Here is a 21641-nt window from a genome sequence, read left to right as displayed (position 1 = left end):
ATACTTTTTTAATATAATATATGATCTTGGCCTCATTTTTTTTTCAATGTGACTTCAATTTCTCTAAAGTAATACATATTGTAGTTCAGGAAGAATTACAGTGAAAACAAACATTCCATCTACTGTTTATAATCCTTTCCATTCTTGATGCTCACTGACGAGTCTCTTACTGATAATTGGGGCAAAGTGCTTTCTAGGCCTAATTATGGGTGAAAATTTTGTCTCCCAGACAATATAATGCTTCTAATATGTAACAATAACATATATTCCTTTGTGTGCCTCATGCAGTAACAGGCAGACACTGGCTATCAAAAACACTTCATGAGGACAATATGGCACTAGAATATTCTAAAGTACCTCTGAAACCTAAGGAAGATAAAGTACAGGCAGCCCTCCACATCCATGTGTGTCCCACCTACAGATTCAACCAACCATGGATCAAAAATACTAAGCAAACAAACAAACCAAAAATAAAAATACAAATAAAAACCAATGCAACTATTTACACAGCATTTACATTATATTTGGTATTGTAAATAATCTAGAGATGATTCAAAGTATATAGAAGAATGTGTCTAGGTTATATGCAAATACTACGCCATTTTATATAAGGGACTTGAACACCCATGAATTTTGGTATCTGTTGGGGGTCCTGGAACCAATGCATCACAGATACCAAGGGACAACTGTATATGTAACATTATGAGGAACATAAAAATGCTTACTCAGCTTTTATATGCTTAGTACTGGATTCTGTGTGGCATCTGGCAATTGAACATCAACTTACGGTAGCAGCTACCTGCTGCTGTAATACAGGTTTGTTGCCACTTCATTACTTTAAAAATCTAAACATTAAAAAAAAAATTGTGACAATTTTAGGCCCAAACAAAGTGTGTGAGAAAGGAGCAGGATGATGCTTTTTATTTATCAAAGAACCAGAAGATAACCTATATACAAAAACTGTGAATGATCTATATGAAGGCATGAACTCAAGTAACTGCTGTACTTCTGATCAGTAAAGTACCATGTGGAATACAAAGCTGAGATAGGTATTCATTTCCGGGGCCAGAAAACTTCATTAAAACCAGTAAAGACATCAAGACAATGTAACTACTGATTATTAAATGAAGCTAATCTGAAGTACAATCTTAGATACAAAATAAGACATAGAAGTAATGAGTGCAGAAGGAGTAAACAGTGAACATAGGTGGGGGTTGCTAGGTAATAAATACCAATACTGACTAATACTGGCTATGGTGTATGTGGTAGTTAAAATTTTAAGTTAATTATGTTCATAATCACCCAAACCACTGGAAGGCGGGAAAAAGGAAAATTAGAAAACTTCATCTATTCAACGGACACGGAAAATGGAATTTTAAAAAATTTCAAAGTTCTGGTTAATGCAAACTAGGATGCTAAATAGAAGCCCCCAAATATCTGTGTCACAATAAATGTGAATGGGTTAAGTTCACTTGTTAAAAGATAAAGCCTCTTAAACTAAGAAAGGAAAAACGAACTTAATATACTTTACAAAAAGCACTCCCAAAACAAAACAATGCAGCAAGATTAAAAAAACAAAAAGTAGAGAGGAAGATATACAATCAAGAAAGGCTAAGAAAATTAAAATGAAAACAATATTGATATCAGACAAAATAAAATTCAAAGAGAAAAAGCATTATAAAGGATAAGACAAATTTCATATTCATAATAAAAGAAATAACTAAAAAGATATGAGCAATTAAGCACTTTTACATGCCAAGCCTCATAATACCACAACATGTAAAATAAATGGAGACAGAGAAAACTGGAAAAAAGCAAAACCATGTATCTTGAAAACAGGTAACATCTTTTTGACAAATACCCATGAAACAATCATAGGTTAACATGCATGCATGCATGTACATGCGTGCACACACACACGCACATACATGCCACACAGCAGCAAAGAAAACATCAATAAATTGCAAAGGCTAGAAATAATACAGTGGATATTTCTGGATTACAATGCAATGTCACTAAAATGATAAAACTAGCAAATAAAAATCTGCCTTAAATAAATTTCAACTGCGTAACACAAATTTTGCAGCTAAAAACAGAAAAGAAAAAGAAGAAAAAAGTACATTTCAAGATGAAGAAGAAATAAACACTAAATTACAGGGTTACCAAGAAATTAATACTGGAAACACTGCATACAATACATTTTAAGATCCAGCTAAACCAGTGCATAAAAAAAAAAATCATAGCCTTATTTCCAACAAGAACATAATGCATCCAACTCAAGAAGGGGGAAAACACCTGTGCACACTAAAGTAAAGGAAATAGAAAGACGGAATTAGTAAACATAAAAGAGAGATCAATGACTTTTAAAGTAAATCTATATAATCCAAGGCATGCTTCTATGAAAAAGAATAGTTAACTTTATTAAAAAAATGAAAATGGAAAAACATAACCTTCGGCAATTAATATATTTATGTTCAAATCTATAAATAGTTTGAAAAGCTGGAGGAGGGAGTAATTTAACACTGACCATAGAAGAGGCAGGAAATCTAAATAGATTAACTAGTTTACATAGATGAAATAAGATAAATTTATGAAAGTGTCCATCAGGATCAGATAATTTCCCTGGTGAATACTACCATACTTTTTCTTTTTCACTAGTGTATACTTGTCTTTGGAGACAAGAGTCTTGCTCAGGCTGGAGTGCTGTGGTGCAATCTTGGCTTACTGCAACCTCCACCTCCCTGGTTCAAGTGATTCTCATGCCTGAGGAGAAGCTGGGATTACAGGTGTGTGCCACCAGCCCCGGCTAATTTTTCTATTTTTAGTAGAGATGGGGTTTTGCCATTGGCCAGGCTGGTCTCGAACTCCTGATCTCAGGTGATCCTCCTGCCTTGGCCTCCCGAAATGCTGGGAGCCACTGCCCATGGCCTTTAATAGTGCTTTTTTTTTAGACAGGGTTTCGCACTTGTTGCCCAGGCTGGAGTGCAATGGCCCAATCTTGGATCTTGGCTCACTGCAATCTCTGTCTGCCTCCCAAAGTCTTGCAACAACAAGACCTTCTTCAAAAAAAGAAAAAAGAAAAAGAAAAAGAAACATGTATCTCTAAATCTAATCGCATTTAAATTATTGCACAGCACAGTAAAAGATGGAGCACCAACACAACACTGTTACCAATAAGTCAGGCTAAATTTTGGTCATCCCAAACAATGGGAATAAAAACAAGAGATATAAACAGCAATGGGAATGAAAAAGACACAAATTCAAACATGGAGATTATTTAAAGACAAGAAAATACTATGTACAATCTATCCCAGTAAAACAAAACCCAACTAAATTGAACTATGTTTTACAACAGGGGTTGGCAAGTTCTTTCTGTAAAGATGAGAGAGTAAATATTTTGGACTTTGCAGACCACAGAATCTGTGACAACTACTCAACTCTGCCAGTGTAGCACCAGAGCAGTCACAGACAACAGGTAAATGCAAACAAATGGATGTGACTATATTCTATAACACTGCATATGCAAAAACAGGCAGTGGGCCAGATTTCACTTGCAGACTGTAGTTTTCCAAACTCTGCTTTGTCAAATATAATTTACCAAAATAGGCTCACAGAGGAATAGAAGGTCCTATAGTATAACAGCAGAAACTCTGAAAGGGTCTCCCAAGATTTATCCCTCCAAAACACACCAGGAATACAAAAACAAAAAAGCCAGGCACAGCACCAGATGCCTGTAGTCCTGAGGCAGGAGGATCACTTGAGCCAAGAAGTTCAAGTCAGGCATGGGCAAAACGGTAAGGCCCCAACTCCATAACATCACATAACATCACATCACATCACATTACATCACATCACATCACATCACATAACATGCACCAGGCTCAGATAACTTTACAGGGGCTGTGTGTGGATGGGTGTGTATCCTCAAGAAACATGTAATATTAATTTTACCTAAACTGTCCCAGGACAAGAAGTATAGGTTCAAAAGACTGGATGGATTCAAATCTCAGCTCTGCAACTTACTAGCTATATGACCATGGGCAAGGCACTTAACCACAGTGCCTCTGCTGACTCACATCTCAAATGTTTTGGTCTCAAGGTCCTTTATACTCTGAAACACTGAGAACTCCAAAAGGTTTCATTTGTGTGTGTTGATGTACATTTACTACAATAAAAGTTTAAACAAATATTTTAAGTGAGTTAAAAATAAATTCATTACATGCGAACATAGATACATTTAAAAAAATTATTGTACTTTCCATAACAAAATTAGTGAGAAACATGGCACTATTTAACATGTCTGTAAGTCTCTCTAACATCCGGCTTAACAGAAGGCAGGTGGATTATCACATATGCGCCTGCATCCAATTTGTTGTGATATCCCACACTGTGTCACCTCTGGAAAACTCCACTATATACTCATAATAAAAGTGAAACAGGCAAATAAAGTCTTCCTGTTATTATGAAAATTGATTTGACCTCATGGATCTCATGAAAGAGTTTTGGGGAGCCTCCTAGGGATCCTGTCCTCAGGTAAACTTGGAGAACCACTGCTACAGAATATGCACACACGGGATGCAACTGAATATATGGTTCTGGAGTTCAAAAAAGTTTGGATTAAAAATATGGATTTAAGATTCAACATACAGGTGAGAAAAGAGTTGTAGAGGAAGAAATGACAAAACCTAAAGAATGGGTTTAAGCAGCAGACAGAAGGAGGGAAGTAAAGGCAAGAATAAGTTGTAACTGCCAGAGTGACGGGAGAGAAACTTCATTTTAGGTAATGGCTTAACTATCTATGTAGTTACTCAAGCAGGAATTTCTTCCTCAATTTCTCCCTACTCCCCTGTATCTAGTCAGTCAACAGGCCCAACAGATTACCTCAAATTCAAATGCATCCTGTGTCTCCAACGCCTCTCCTTTGATTTAGGCCCTCAACAATTTACTCTCACAAAAACCTCCTAATGGGACTGCAGGCCTGGCTCAAGTCTTGATCCCTGCCCCACCCACTTTCACGCATCCCGAAATCTATCCTCTACCTGCCCCAAGTTATCTGCATCATAAAACCACTTTTGGAACTCCTTTCTAAACTCCTTGGCACGGACCCTCTCTACCTTTTTCCAGATTCATATCCTGCTATGTCCACACTCACTGCATTCTCTTCTACCACACCAAATACTTGCAATTCCCCCAAACGGATCACGTTCTTTCATGCTATTTCTTTTGCCCAAAATGCCTTGATACCTTTCTTGCAAATATTTTTGTCCATTTTGCCTAGGAAACAACTAATCTCCCCCACCCCCAGACTGGGCGTATCTTAGAAGCATGTTTTGTTATGACAACCAGATTGCCCTCCTCTATTCTGATGAAACTCTTACAAATCCCTTACAATGCAGTCAATGTGCTCTGTAAGTGCTGGTTTCTTATTTCTCCTTCACTTTATCACTAGCATTTCCTGAACCAAGCAAAGCAAATGCTGGTTGAATGAATAATCCAGGAATTGCCATGCATACACAAAGTGACTGGATCTATACAAAACAAGACAGAACAATACTGAGGATTAAACACTGTAGAATATCAATATGCAAGAGGTGGAATAATGAAGAACCAGTAAAGAAAAGGGAAAGAATGATCAAGAGGAAGAGTAAGAATGATGGTCACTGGTTAGTATGCTGCTGAATGCATCAATAGTTTTAAATAAATCTCTGCTCTAAAAAACACCTACAGCCAGCATGGAGAGAGCAGGACAAGTCCGGCCACTGAGATCATTAATGTGAGAAGGTTCTCTAATTAGCCCTGAGACTGCCCTGGTCCATTATCAAAAAAGATTTTAATGGAAAAGAGTTTCATTTAGCGAGGATAAAACATAGATATCTAGTAAAGAGCTCTATTTTTAGGGTTTTTTTTTTTGTCATACTGTGACCCCACCCATCTATTTCACAGTTTTAAAGAAATGGGAATATGTAACCAACCTGCACATGGTGCACATGTACCCTAAAACTTAAAGTATAATAATAATAATAATAATAAAAGAAATGGGAAGAAAATTTTAACTGGTCCAAAAATGAATAAGTTAAACTTTTAAGAATGGAAAAATTATCTATTCAAAGAATTCACCCTACCTTTTCCTAGTCTGTGTTCCAAGTCAGGACCCCCCACTTTGTGAAACAATGAAATGCACCAATAAGACAAATTAATTTTTGCTAAGCTTTGCTATTCTACAAGCTTTCTTGATATTTCTTATATAAAAACATATCATTCTGTAAGTCTAAAACTGTTTTAAAAAACAGCCTCTTAATTGAAAAAAAATAGCAACTGTCTTATATTCACATGAAAACCCAAAAATAGACAATATAACCAAAGTTCTAAATATACCAAGTTCTAAATTTGTAATACCATTTTAATTAATACTAATTTAAATGTTTAAAACACTTTATGTCACCTTAATAAATTGATTTCAGAAAATATTTAATGAACTTTACTTTGACTATCTACAAGTTTAACAGAAAGAATTTAAAGGTGGACCAGCCAACAATCATCTACCAATCCCCAAAACATCAATTTCCCTGCCTTAATACCTCAAGCCCTCACATTATTCCTATCTGTCAAAGTCTACTATTTAACTTTGTATAATAGTTTTCATATTGGCTACATTGTAAATCTTCTAAAACACTGGCAGAAATACAGTACACAAAATGCTGCTTTAACACATGATGTCACTTTAAGAGACTGGAGTACTAAGTTGACCTCTAGAAAATATAACTTAGTGAACATCTATAAAATATAAAGTGCTTTTTAATACTTCTCTTGGCAAACTTTAAATTTACCTAAAATTACTATTTCTATATGTGTCGTTATATAGGAAAACAAAAAACCATCAGGTTAAGCTCCTAGAAGACAAGATGGAGTGTACCAATGAAAGCTCTTCAGTTAGAAAATGTTATTCTCAAGTAAGAGCAACAACATAGGATTTTCCTAAGTATCTTTCATTGTAATTAAGAATTTTTTTTTTTTTTTTTTTTTTGAGACAGAGTCTCGCTCTGTCCCCCAGGCTAGAGTGCAGTGGCACGATCTTGGCTCACTGCAAGCTCCACCTCCCGGGTTCACGCCATTCTCCTGCCTCAGCCTCCCGAGTAGCTGGGACTACAGGCGCCCGCCACCACGCCTGGCCAATTTTTTGTTTTTAGTAGAGAGGGGGTTTCACCGTGTTAGCCAGGATGGTCTTGATCTCCTGACCTTGTGATCTGCCCGCCTCGGCCTCCCAAAGTGCTGGGATTACAGGTGTGAGCCACCGCGCCCGGCCAAGAAAATTTTTTTTTACCTTCTCAAATGAAATTAGGCATTATCACCAAGACAAAGGTATACTGAAACAATTCACTAACAAATCAAGAAGGGTTTTTAAAAATCCCAAGACAAACTTTCTACTGCTCTAACAGGTTAACTCTGAATGCTTGATGCTTTAAAAGTCCTTAAAGTACAATTGCTCAAATATTTTTAAAAGTGTCATCTACAGATTTTTTAATAAGAATTCTTTAAAATATTACAGCCAAATGTTTTACACTCTTAGGAGCCAAAAAATAAAAGCCTTATAGATAGAAGAAAAGTTAATATATAACCTAGCACATTTAAAATTTAACTGTTTTTCAGGCAAAATCACATATTTCTTTCTTCTCTATTGTTAGTTTCTAATATCTAATTGTATCCTCTTTAATTGTAAAGTCTGAAATCAATGATTCTAGCTGTTCCACTAAAATAATAAGGTAGCTTTCAATAATTTTCACATGAAAGAATCTGCCTAATCATCAGAGGGAGAGCAAACAAGTTTGGGTGCAATCGGTTCTTCCAGCTTTCCTGAACAGCAGCAGCATTATCACACTGGGGCACAGATTTTCAAGTCACAAACCTGATGAGAACTTCGAAGTAGATTAGAAAATTCTCTACACCAAGAAAATTCCAAAAGAAAGGTGTTTCCAACTTCTGTTGCTTTCCCACTCTGCAGCTTTCAGTAGAAAATGAAGGAAAAGCATAGTGTCATTTTACTGCTCTCAAAGTACTGCTTGCCAACTTCTTCCAACCTGTATTTGAGGCCCAATAACTTGAATTCTATCTCATTATATTTTAAGGGATTGCAAGGGGCAGAGAAGTCAGGTAGCTGAATAATGCAAAGTACAGTTCTAGTCAATGAAAATGAGTTCACAAATCAAACTTATTTAAAACACAGCCAAACACTGTACTACCACAAAAATCCTCTTCTTGCTCATTAACAAGCATGCTGGATGATTTATAACATACTTCCTCTGTATAATATACATCCCCTGTCCAGTACTAACTTCAGTCGGTTGTGGAACTCTGAGGGGCACAGAGGGAAAGTCTAGCTTTTAAGCTGATAGACATAAGACGTGGTGTTAGAATTTCTGTTGTAGTAAATGGCTGCAGCTTTAAGTGCCAGTAGCTGATCTGGAAAATACTAAATGTTTGCCAATCCATTAACTCCTGCCAATTCTTGGCAAGTCATTTGAATTAAATGGCTGTTTAAAAACTTAAAAACTAAGGTTTAAAAACTGGTATCAAATATAACTGTATTTATATTTTACACAAGCAAGTCTTAATATTTCTATTGAAAAGTTCCTAAAAATACCAAACAGCAAGATATCTTAATCAGTTAAAAATCAGACACCAAATTTAAAATAAATATTAAATCGAAATGACTTAGTTTTAATTCACTTCAGAAATTCTAGAAAATCAGGAAGTATATATTTTCCTGGGCCTTAGGGAAGCACCTAGCTCTGCTTACTCAAGGGACTCTATCTTCTTTTTTTTTTTGATACGGTGTCCTGTTGGGTCACCCAGGCTGGAATGCAGTGGCGCGATATCGGCTTGCTGCAGCCTCCGCCTCCTGGGTTCAAGCGATTCTCAAGCCTCAGACCTCCTGAGTAGCTGGGACTACAGGCGCGAGAAACCACACCCAGCTAATTTTTTTTTATTTTTAGTAGAGATGGGGTTTCACTGTGTTGGCCAGGCTGGTCTCAAACTCCTGACCTCAAGGGATCCACCCGCCTCTGCCTCCCAAAGTGTTGGGATTACAAGAGTTAGCCACTGCGGCCAGCGGGACTCTATCTTCTACCCAAATACTAACCACCGTAAATTACCAACACAAAGAGAAACACAGCTGATTTGTCTTGATACAGTCCCCCAGGTCAAGATCATTGAATAATATATTTCCCAGAGCTTTTTCACTAATGAAATTCCGGAACTCCAGATGAAATGGCCCAATTACTAAATTCTGCTCTTCAGCAAAATGAGCAAGTTATGTCTGTTGTAAAGCACAGGATCCTCTTTCTGAGATGGAGGATACCCACAATATTCACAATGTGCTATTTTCAAAATCTTTGGTTAATGGAGCCATTGAGTCTTGCCCAAATATGTAATTCAGAAAAGTGTGATGATCAAAGGTCTATTTCCCAGGTTCAGGCACACCTTTTTTTTTTTTTTTTTTTTTTTGGTGAGGGGATGGAGTCTTGCTCTGTTGCCCAGGCTGGAGTGCAGTGCTGTAACCTTGGCTCACTGCAAGCTCCACCTCCTGTGTTCACGCCATTCTCCTCCCTCAGCCTCCTGAGTATCTGGGACTACAGGCACCCGCCACCACGCCCAAATAATTTTGTTTTTGTATTTTTAGTAGAGACGGGGTTTCACCGTGTTAGCCAGGATGGTCTCAATCTCCTGACCTCGTGATCTGCCCGCCTCGGCCTCCCAAAGTGCTGGGATTACAGGCATGAGCCACCGCGCCTGGCCCAGGCACACCTTTTAAAAGAAAAAAATTCAGATTGTCTATTAATCTCTCTTCCATAACATAAAAGTACAGAATGGCTCTCTTCAAATTTGCTTATTAGAACTGTTTAGAAGCAAAAGATTCTTCAGCCTTACACTTACTAATCAGAATCCATATATTTAAAAACAAGTATCACATGGGGTTCTCATGTCTGATTAAGTCTGGAAAACAGTTCTGGAAGACACTGTAGCAATCTCTAGAGAGCTTCAGCTTCCATTTGTGGCTCAAAATTTAAAAATAAGAAAAAACATAAACATAATACCTGAACATTCAAGTAGAAGTTAGTTCCCACTGACTTTTTAATTCCCTAAAGTTATATAATAAAGAAACTGTCATTAAATCACTGAAGATATAAATTAGTTAAGAAATACAGAATGGTTAGTTGATTTTTTAAATTAGGAAAAAAGTCCCAAATATACAGTATTAAAATAAACTTCAGCTAAATTAAACAATACTATAAAATGCTAGAGATTTTAAAAGCTTTTACAAAACATGGGCAAACTATTTTCTAAATCTGGAAAAATGGTATGTTTTCTCAGCATAGCAATTAGTCAAGAACTTTAAGAATAAAAAATTAATACATTTGATAAAATAGATAAAATACTGATGTGTATTTTTTCAAATGTGTATATTCCAATTTAAAAGGGAAACTGGAAAATACCTGTCCTTTAGAACAAATTAAAGGGATCCATTCTGTTCCTTCCCAACCCTCCTCACCTCGACTTTCCCTAAATCTAAGGAAAGATATGTTAATTAGTTTAAGGATACTAAATCTAATACAGAGAAGCATTCAACACACTAGAGTTTAGGACTGAAGTCCAAGCTAACAGTATAAATGTGATTTAATTGTGCTTTCCTCCTTCTGAACATGTATTTGCATCTTCAGTGTATGTATTCCCAATGGGGCACCTGGGATTAGGCAAAATTTACATATTCTTGCCTCGTAACTCATCCTCAGAATGACTTCATATGATATGGTCCACAATGTGGGAAATATTTGCATCAAATACATCTGATGAAATGCTAATAAGCTTATTATACAAAGAGCTCAAGTAAATTGTTAACAAAAACTCTAGGTCCAAGAACTAAATGGGCAAATAGTAAGGATGGGCAATTCATAAAAAGAAAAAAGTGTGGCCGGGCACGGTGGCTCACGCCTGTAATCCCATCACTTTGGGAGGCCGAGGCAAGTGGCTCACTTGAGGTCAGGAGTTCGAGACCAGCCTGGTCAACATAGTGAAACCCCATCTCTACTAAAAGCACAAAAATTAGCTGGACGTGGTGGCAGGCGCCTGTAATCCCAGCTACTCAGGAGGCTGAGGCAGAAGAATCGCTTGAACCTGGGAGGTGGAGGTTGCAGTGAGCTGAGATCGTGCCATTGCACTCCAGCCTGGGTGACAGAGTGAGACTACACGTCAAAAAAAAAAAAAAAAAAAAAAAAAAAAAGATAAAAAGAAAAAAGTACAAGTGATTATGCATGGTAAACAAATAAATACGAGTCAAAAAAATACCAATTTTGGCCTGCCAAATTTATGAAGTTGATAGATCCCATCCTCATGTCTTAAGACCTATTCCTTGCACTGCACTGTGATTCACCTTTGCTGGGCTGGGTTCTACTTTAATGGGAAGCAAAAGCAAATCACTTCGGGGTGTGGAGGAACCCTGAATTAACTGGAGAAACTGCTAGCATGTCATTTCAAGGGACTGAAAGGTTGCTAGGATATTGCAAAACCACAATGGTGGATATTAAAATTTACCAAGTATCAGCTAGATGCCAGGCAATGTATCTGTTATCTCTTTATTCTCTTTGTGATTCCATAAATTTGAAATATTATTCCCATTTTACAGATAAGGCAAATACAGTTCAGAAAGCTATTCATGCTCAAATGTCTAGTAAATGGCAGAGGTGAAATTTAAAACCCAATCTGACCCCCAAACAAGTGTTCCTTCTAGTATACATTATTTTCATCTTAATTATAAGGGCAAAAACAAACTCTCTAAAAATAAAGGGCTAACTACCGATTAACCACTTTAAAAATTATTTCATAGCCATTAATGTTTTTTTCATATCTACTTCCTGTTTCCTTTGTCCTGTAGATCAGTCTCATCAGACGTAAATTTCTACCAAATGTAATAATGTATTAGTATTTAAAAGCAACAAATCTACGTTTGTTAGAAATAATCCTTGCCTAAAGCCAAAAGGGGTCTCCTTAGCATTCTTCATAGCCTCCCTGAGTACATAAATCTAGACTTACATGTATAAATCTATGGAAATCATTTTCCTTTCACAATAGGAGGAAAGAAAAAATAGTGACTTTGTTACATGATCTACCTAAAAATAATCATTTTATTAACTATTTCCCATGAAAGTGGAAGGCCATTTTTTTTTTCATCCTGTTAGTGCAGAGCTACAAATCTTATTTGTTACATAGCCCAAAGACATCTTCCACAGGAAGAAAAATACCTGCCATTAGTAAATTCTTAACCGGTATGAATTCTATGCTTCTATTTCAAAGAGGTTAGTGCACATGTGCCTTCTAAATATCTCATAAAAAACCACCGTAGCACATTTAAAATCCTGGTATTATTACTTAATACCACCCTACAACACAAAAATCATTTCTACTATGTAGACTGTGGAGAAAAACAGTGAACTAAGCCCCAATTCTAACAGCAGAACTACCCAACCTGTGTGATGGAAACAGGCTATGGGGAAATGGGGTGACTAGACTTGACTCTCTGGGATTGTCATCTTCAGCTGTGAGTGGCCTCTTCCGTTTACCCTAATGGCCCCGCAAGTATCATTTTCTCTGTGTATCATTAGGTTACATGCTTGAAGTTACAAACTACTTGAGCCTCAGTTTTCTCCTCTGAAAATCTACGCAGTACAGTAACCCCTATGAAGCCATCAGAGTTCCTGAAATTCGTTATAATAGAAGGCTTGTAATTGGGAAACTTAAGGTCTTATGGATTCCCACAAAAATTAAAACTGGAACTACCATATGACTCAGCAATTCCTCTTCTAGGTATACAGTAGTCCCCCTCCTTTTCCAAGATTTCACTTTCCAAAGTCTTACTTACCCCATGGTCAGCCACAGTACAAAAATAGGTGAGAACAGTACAATAAGGTATTTTGAGAGAGGGACCAAATTCTGATAACTATTACAAAAGATCATTATAATTGTTCTATTTTATTTTATTATTAGTTGTTGTTAATCTCTTACTATACCTAATTTATAAATTAAACTTTATAATACGTATGTTGTATAGGAAAAAGCATATTATTAATAGTGTATATGAGGTTCAGTACTATCTGAGATTTCAAGCATCCACTGGAGTCTTGGAACAGATTCTCTGTGGATACGGGGGGGATTACTGTATACCCAAAGGAAATTAAATCAGAACCATGTAGAAATATCTGTATTCCCATGTTCATGCCAGCATTATTCACAATGGCCAAGATATGGAAACAAACAACCTATGGATAAATAAAGATGAATAAATTGTGGTCTGTACGCAGTGGCTCAAGCCTGTAACCCCAGCACTTTGGGAGGCTAGGTGGGCGGATCATTTGAGGTCAGGAGTTTGAGACCAGCCTGGACAACATGGCGAAACCCCGCCTCTACTAAAAATACAAAAATTAGGTGTGGTGGTACGCACCTGTAATCCCAGCTACCCAGGAGGCTAAGGCACAAGAATTGTTTGAACCCGGGAAGTGGAGGTTGCAGTGAGCTGAGATCATGCCACTGCACTCCAGCCTGGGCAACAGAGCAAGACTCTGTCTCAAAAAAAAAAAAAAAAAAAAAGAAAAGAAGAAATTGTGGCAAATATATACAAAGGAATATTATTCAGCCTTTAAACAGGAGAGCTTGCCATTTGCCACAACATGGATGAACCTGAAAGACATTATGTTGAGTGATGTAAGCCAGATACAGAAATAAAAATACTGCCAAGATCTCACTTACAAGTGGAATCTTAAAAAAACAAAAAACAAAAAACAAAAAAAAACAGTCAAATACATAGAAACAGAGAGCAGAATAGTGGTTAGGGGGGTAGATATAGGTCAAAGGGTACAAAGTTGCAGTTATGTGGGTAAGTCTAGGGATCTGATATATAGTTAATAATATTGTATTGTATACTGGAAATTCGCTGAGAGTAGGTTTTAGGTGCTTCTACCAAAAAAAAAAAACAGAGTTAACTGTGAGGTGGTAAGTATATTAATTTGCTTGACTGTGGTATTCATTTCACTATGCATATGCATACTAAAACATTATGTTGTACACCTTAAATATATACAATAAATAAGATCTTATGGAAAAATGGAGTGATAAGTTCAGATCACAGGTAAATGACAAAGGCCTTTACTCACATATTTACCTTTACTAAAATAAAGATGAGAATGGAAGTGCAGTGGGAACAGGAACCTGGGGGTTGTTTTGTTCATGCTTATTACCAGTGACCATAACATTGCATAAAACAGGGTAGGCAAACAGTAAGTATTTCATGAATGATGAATGAAGGAAACAATGTCACTTTATGAAACCTGAGTTTAGAATAATGGATTATTACATAAGTATTTTTCATTTCCTTCGTTTCTCAAGATGACCTCATGAGATAGTGAAACATGGATGATACTGGTAGTGACGACTGAAAGAAAAAGTAAAGAGGTGCTCTGTTTATTAATGAGAAGGGGACAAACTAAAAACTTCTTGCTTCAACACAAACTTAGCCATCTCAGTCACATTCTAGAGGCTAAACTGTGTGCTATGACTTTAACAAATGTACTGGTCAACAGGCATACTGGAAAGGGATTTAACTGTTGTCCAAGCCCTTCAGAAAGGGTCCTCCACCCTTTGAAGAATGATGAAATGAAGGGTTCTTTTTTAGCAAAATTGTCATTACATTTCCCTTACAGGTGTAGCAAAAGAACACTTCGAACATAATTTAGTACTCTAGTTTTGCTCCACAGAAGGATCAGTGTTTACTGCATAGAGATCAAAGCATGCAGGAGATTTTAGCATCAGCTGCTTGCTTGGCTCTCAAAACTCTTGTTCATTTTCATCAACAACCAAAGATGTAATAAACAATTTAAGAGCCAATGCCTCACCTATCACAAAGCTGTCAAATTCTCTGATTCACAAAATTATACTGGTGCTACAATTTTTTAAAAAAAATTCTACACGCTTAATCAATAGAGAAATACTGTAAAATCTGTTCCGAGATCTTTCTGGATTCCTTTTAAAAGATGAGTTGTTTTAGTTTATTCAGTGACTACTGTTGCAGCATGAGCAATGGTGTGTCCTTCACATCTTGTCTTCCATGTAACTGCAGGGGCTGTTTTTAAAGAAACAGAAGCGGTAGAGCCCAGTCAAGTTCGTAGTCAAATTCTGGCTCAGGCACTCGTTAGCTGCACAACCTGGGCAAGTTAGTTAACTTTTCCTAGCCTAATTTCACCTGTAAGTGGTGCTAATATCTACTTTCAAAGGGCTGCTGAGAGGATTAAACGTAAACTTACCTTGTGCTATTATACACTGAAGGCCTACTCCCACATCAATTTTTAAATATAGACTACATGAGTCCCAGAGTACCCAGCCCCCGCCCTGGATCCCAAAGATTTCCAAAATTCAGTAACTAAAGTAACTCTTAGCATATTAAGAAGCTTTTAGGACCCTGTTCTGAATTGCTGATACCCATTCATTATTAGTGGTTAAGTATTTAGAATATTTTCCTTGATTAAATGAAATAAAGCACAGTGCCTGGCACATAGAAGGTGCTCTAAGTCAGCTATAATAATGTCTACAATATGATTTGACATGCAGCTGACTTAATAGATAGTGAATATTTTTATCACCCAGATGTAGTAACATTGTGTTTGACAGAAAAACAAATATTAAGGCTAGAACTGATGAAAAATAACTGTGCCAATTGTGGCAGGAAAAAATGTATAAATGTTGATTTAATTTCATGAATTTTTAATTAACCCAGAAACAGAACGGCAGTAATAAACTAAACTTCGCTATTTTATCACCCAAAAAATAAAATCTCAATCCTTTTTTCTCCATTGCTGTTTCCCACCAGGATCTCCCCGGGCTTCCCATAACTCCCTTAGGAGCTCAGGGGTTTATTACTCTTTGGAAGATATCTTGCTCATGAAATCACTCAAAAAAAAGCACTGGCACTGATATGAAGGAGTGAGACAAGGAGGGGAAGAGACAGAGGAAAAAGAGGACAGGAGAGAGACAGAAAATTAGCTGTCAAAAATCAACAGTGCTTACTTATTCTTTTGAAATGAATGTACAATCAACATGCTTCCCAAAAAACCCAATGTCAGCCAGCTGCGGTGGCTCACGCCTACAGTCCCAACTACTCAGGAGCCTGAGGCAGGAAGATCGTGTGAGTCTAGGAGTCTGAGACCAGCCTGGGTAACGTAGCATGATCGCGTTTAAAAAAAGAAAAAGAAAAAAAAATAGCCTGCTCCTATAGCCCCAGCTACTCGGGAGGCAGGAGGATTGCTTGAGCCCAGAAGTTCAAGGCCACAGTGAGCTATGATTGTGCACTACATTCCAGAACAAGACCTTGTCTCAAAAAAAAAAAAAAAAAAGTCAATGTCAGAGTTGTAAAACAGTTTTTAAAAAATTTTCTTATTCTCAACCAAGTTCCCAAGGACACTCTGAAGAAGGAACATTAGCTCTTTCCTTGCCTTTACATTATATATACCACAGGGCATCTTAAAATTTGTCCATCTATCCCTATACCTCACCTGAAGTTTTTTTAGCACTTCACTCTCCTGCTGTTTCAAGGACATACTCATAAGAGACATATTTTAAAAGATTTTTTAAATACTCAAATATTTATGTTCTTTACAGTTTTTCAAAGTTGAAGTCACAAGAATAAAACTTTCAAGAATGTCATTATGTTGCCCATTACACTTTAGAGCTATGTTGTCCTGTAAGATTAAAAATTTAGTTCCTCAGTCACAGTCCCATTTCTAGTACTTAACAGCCACATGTGGCTAAACTTGGTCTTTACACAGACTCTACAACACAGAGAAAAAAATCATACTGACAGTATGAACTGCAAGAGAAGCAGGAATTCTGGAACAGGCAGATTCTTCTGATTTTTAAATGTTGGCAGTCATTTAAAAATGTACAGGATAATAATAAAAACACTGCAGAAACCAGAAACTGGGGAGACCTGACAACTAAATGCAAGGTAGCATTTTGCATCGCATCCTAGAATGGAAAGTCGTTAATGGAAAAACTGGTGAGGTTAGTATCATGGTTGCTTTTTTAGTTTTGACAAATGTACCATGGTAATGTAAGATGCTAATAATCGGGGAAACTGAATGAAGCGTATATGAGAAGTCTCTGTACTATCTTTCCAACTTTTTTGTAAATCTAAAATTATTCCAAAATACAAAGTTTAGTAAACACCACCACCACCAAGTAGGCCACATCTGCCCCTCAAGTCTCCAGTTTGTAATCTCTAACCACTGTGTGAACCCCAAACTATAAATACTACCTAGACAAATACATAGCATAGAAATAAAACAACACATTTTCATGAATCAGAAAAAATGTGAACAATTATGAAGAGAGACAGCGTGAAAAGAAGGATGACATGAGTTAAATCGCTGGCAAAACAACAAAATGTATTCTGAAGTGACTTTCATATACTCAGCCTATCATTCTCAGAGTTGTGGAAAAATCTAAAAACAAGAAGACTAAATATGTTCATATTTTATGTAAGGCTAGAAGAAAATTATTTACATTTAGAAATGATATAAACACTAGGTACTCAAAGATGTTGAAGAAACAAATATCCATGGATTAGTCAAAAATCTAAGAATATAACCAAGTGCCCAAGTTTGAGATTATAACATCCTAAGAAACTGGAAAGGGAGAGATCAATGGTACTTGGAGAGACCCATTCAAGGATGAACCCTGAGAGGTTCAGGAAAGCTGAAAGGCCTGATAAAGACATCCTTGGCTGAGGAACTGGATAAAAAAGAAACAAGAATGAACATGAAAGAGATAAGAATGCTCTAAAAAGTATAAGGACTGATGGGAAACAGGCTGGTTACATCAACGGAGGTTAGATTAATGAGGGCCTTGAAAGCTAAGCAAAGGAGTTTGGTCTTGAAGCAAGAACAAATAGGGACAACTTACCATTGCTATGTGGGGGAAAGGGGTGGGGAAAACAGAGTTTTAGGAAAATTAACTTGGTAACATTCCTACTAATTTGGCAATGTTCCTCCCTACGTTCCGCATCCTTGTAACTGTCTTAGACATTCCAAGTTCAAAGCCACAATAGCACCTTCAACTCCTCTTCTGATCTCATCAGTTGCCAGTCCTGTCAATTATCCCTCACATATCTGTCACCCACCTTCTACCTCTACTGCCAAGACCTCAGTTCAAACCCTCATGACCCTCTCTAATCTTGCTTCTATTGGTGACTTTAGGCACTACTGGCAAAGTTAAATTTCTAAAGCACAGCTTATGACCATGACATTCCAAATCCAAGCACCTTTGCTGGCTTAACCAGCATGAAGCCCTGTGGCTCCCTCTATCTCCGGGCCTATATTCAGTCACTTCCCCCCAACTCTAGAGACAAAAGATGCATGTTGTATTCCCCATGCTGTCTACCTGCCTCCTCTGCTCACGAGGCCTTTCTTCTCTTAGCTCTACCTTTCAAATCCCTACCTGTCTTCCAACCAACACTTTCCATGTACAGTAGTTGATAGCTTTAAAAAATGGAAAACAAAGTAAAACAAAGCGCCATGCACTCTGCTTAAGTCTTGAATGCCTCCTAACTGCCTGTCACATAAAAAGTCCAAGCTTGTTGGTACAAACAGCACATAAATTAACTCACTCTGACCTGGCCCCTATCTATCTTTTCAGCCTCAACCCGCCCACTTATCACTGAATATTTAACGCTCTAGGAATACCACCACTGCATACTACATCATGTTATGGAATACCACCACTGCAAGCCACATCATGCTATTTCTTATCTCTGTGTCTTGAATCATGCTTGAACCATTTCATTCCTTCTTTGAACCATTTCATTCCTTCATTCATCTTTTTTTTTGAGGGGTAAGATTATACTTTTGATAGAGCTTAAAATAAAAATTCAGAATCTTGAGGCCTAACAAGTTCAGCACCTAGGAGCTTTACACTTTTCATTACCAAGTAGCTCCTGGGAGGGTGAAGAACTCCTGATTCAGGATCTGAGAGGAATTAGTGTCCTGTTTGCTTATCACTCCGATGTCTTTTGCTTGGGGTCTAATGGGTGCTGTTCAAACCTGACACAATGTGTAAGGTTTGCAATCTACTATTCTAAGTGATAACACAGAGATGGATGTCACTATCTGCCTGTAAGAAGGAATGGGGGACATTCTTCAGAGAACAAGAAATAAAGGAGGCAGAACTCCTAAGGGATAGAGTGGGGTCCTAGAGGTTACCCCACACAAGAAGACTTTTAGAAGGAAGACTGAAGGAAAGGTGCCTGTGCCCCAAGAGTCAAAACAAGGGAGTACATTAGGAAGCAGTGCTTACTCCTATCTTATGAGACAGCTTTAAGGCAAGTCTGAGGCAGTGCACTCTAAATGTGGTCACATACACTACAATAACCATGAAATCCCAAAGGACGACCCCAGGGTATGTTACTGAAGAAGTCTAATCCCAACCGTTTCTTTCATGCTCTTCTCTCTCCCATCCTTGAGGTGAACAAAAATGCACATAAACAACCTTGCTTTAATGAAAAAAGGGATAAAAAATAGCTTTAAACAACGTACCTTTGATTTTTTGTTCAGTGGCCTAAAATAAAAACAAACAAACAAAAAACAATGTAAATATGAAACTGAAAGAAATGGACTGTTATGATAAAATGTTCATATATTAATATAAGACATATACACCTTTATTAAATAAGGAATTTCTCAAATAGATGAACTGCACAGGAAAAGATATGCAAGGAAAGCATGCTTTTCCCACAGATGTGCCCCATTATCCCTGATACTATGTTTATTAATTTAAAATACCTAATTTTTGTGACACTAAGCATAGAAGACATCACTGTATGACAGTATACAATTTTTTAAATGGGAGCTGTACTTTTCTCATGTCCTTTAAAAATGATTTTTATACAAACTGTCACCTTTACATTTAATGGATTTAATATATTTTGCATGTTTAAATGGCTTCAAAAATTGTTACAAGTGATAAAAAGATGAATTAGGTTTTCTGTAAGAAAAGCTGTATATATAATCACTTTAGCCAAATTAGTAACAAATTTAACTCCTGGAGGTTAGGCTGCTATCGCAATTAAACTTAGTCACCTTTTAAGTATCTAAGTATTTTTGAGTGCAAAAAAATTTCAAACTAATTTATCACTTCTGACACATTTGACAATCAGTTAAAATTACTGTGATCAGAAGCTGAACTGACACGAACTCTGCTTTCACTGCCTTCCAATGTCTGCTCTTCCTTTATTTTCTGACACCACAACTGAGGAGAGGGGCTTGAGGACAGCAGGGTTACCTTGAGGTGACTAGCTCAAACTCCCAAGGGCCTCAAAAAGAACCACAGACAGAAAAACCCAAGCAAAACATCAATCTGTTGATCAAGATCAATATTATGGGAATCCTGAAAATAACAGATACAAGAACAGGAAGGGAGGTGAGAAAAGACTGAATAATTAGTAACTGAATAACCAGTTGTTGTTTCTAAATGGCAATAAAGCTTTTCTTAGCTGCCATGGGGCCTAATTCATTTTGCTTAGTTATATGAAATTACTGTTATCAAAAATATCATTTTAAATTATACTATCATAGATATATGGGTAAAAGCTATAGTAACTACCCTAATATTGAAGCCACACCAAACATTAATCTTTCCCCAGAAAGCCAGGGAGTCTTGATCCACCACGTAAGTGCTTTGCTAAGTTTTAGAGCACTAGTGAAATACAAAATAATGGAGGCTCATCTTTTACTCTATGTATCAAAATTTAAATTAAAAAAAAATTTTTGATGGAAAGACAATGCCAAACAACCAGTCAACTAGCTAACAACACTTCATTTGTTTCTGGGAAAATCATTTTTAAAATCTGAGAGTAGAAAAACAAGTCTTATTAGAGAGAAGTTAGTATATGAACACTTTTAAGTATCAGAAATGTCATGTCAAACAATAAGATGCATAATTTTCTGAAGCCAAAGAATTAGCAGAAAATTTCTTTTACATGTTGAAAGGCTTAAAAAAAACAAAACAAACAAACAAACAAAAAACACTCTCTTGGTCTCTTTCACAATTTACTTCCAATGGAAACTAAGTTTCAGAACATAGAAACAATGACCACATAAAAACCCAAAGTAGGCCAGGTGCAGCTCACGCCTGTTATCCCAGCACTTTGGGAGGCAGAAGACAGGCAGATGCTTGAGGCCAGGAGTTTGAGACCAGCCTGGCCAATATGGCGAAACCCCATCTCTACAAAAAAGCAAAACAAAACGAAGTATATACAATGTTGCTCTTTTAGGCCTTACAACATAAAGGATATATGCTATACAACTCCTTTGGGAAAAGTTGCTTTAAAACAATGGTCAACCTCATTCAGTATTCTGTCATCAACAGAGAATGGCCCCATGGAGACACCTAAGGTGTGTCTGTCCCTAAGAATCGGATTTAATGTATAGAAGGAATGAAAGTAGTAGTATAGAAACCAAGAGCTCCTCATGGAATGGGAAGAAACGGAACTAACAAGCTTTTGCGGGCTGGTCTGGAGACCTAGTACATTATTCAAATTATTAAAAAGAATT

The 21641-nt window shown here is 36.9% G+C and overlaps 1 protein-coding gene across 17 annotated transcripts in view; it reads right to left on the bottom strand.

Annotated features, from left to right (window-relative positions):
* Positions 1-21641, bottom strand: part of TNRC6A (trinucleotide repeat containing adaptor 6A) — a 213092-nt gene that overhangs the window by 49664 nt on the left and 141787 nt on the right. For 15 of the 17 annotated variants that reach the window (XM_054533659.1, XM_024233423.3, XM_063717214.1 and 12 more), the window contains one exon: positions 19626-19647. The exons of the other annotated variants lie outside the window; for them this stretch is intronic. In XM_054533659.1, coding sequence (XP_054389634.1) covers positions 19626-19647 — 22 coding nt within the window. The remainder of the gene's footprint in view (positions 1-19625; positions 19648-21641) is intronic. 17 annotated transcript variants of the gene reach the window in all.

Source organism: Pongo abelii, chromosome 18 (genome assembly GCF_028885655.2).
Source record: "Pongo abelii isolate AG06213 chromosome 18, NHGRI_mPonAbe1-v2.0_pri, whole genome shotgun sequence".
NCBI classification, from domain to species: domain Eukaryota; kingdom Metazoa; phylum Chordata; class Mammalia; order Primates; family Hominidae; genus Pongo; species Pongo abelii.
The sequence above is the reverse complement of the archived record's forward strand: the minus strand, read 5'-3'. Positions and strand labels throughout refer to the sequence as shown.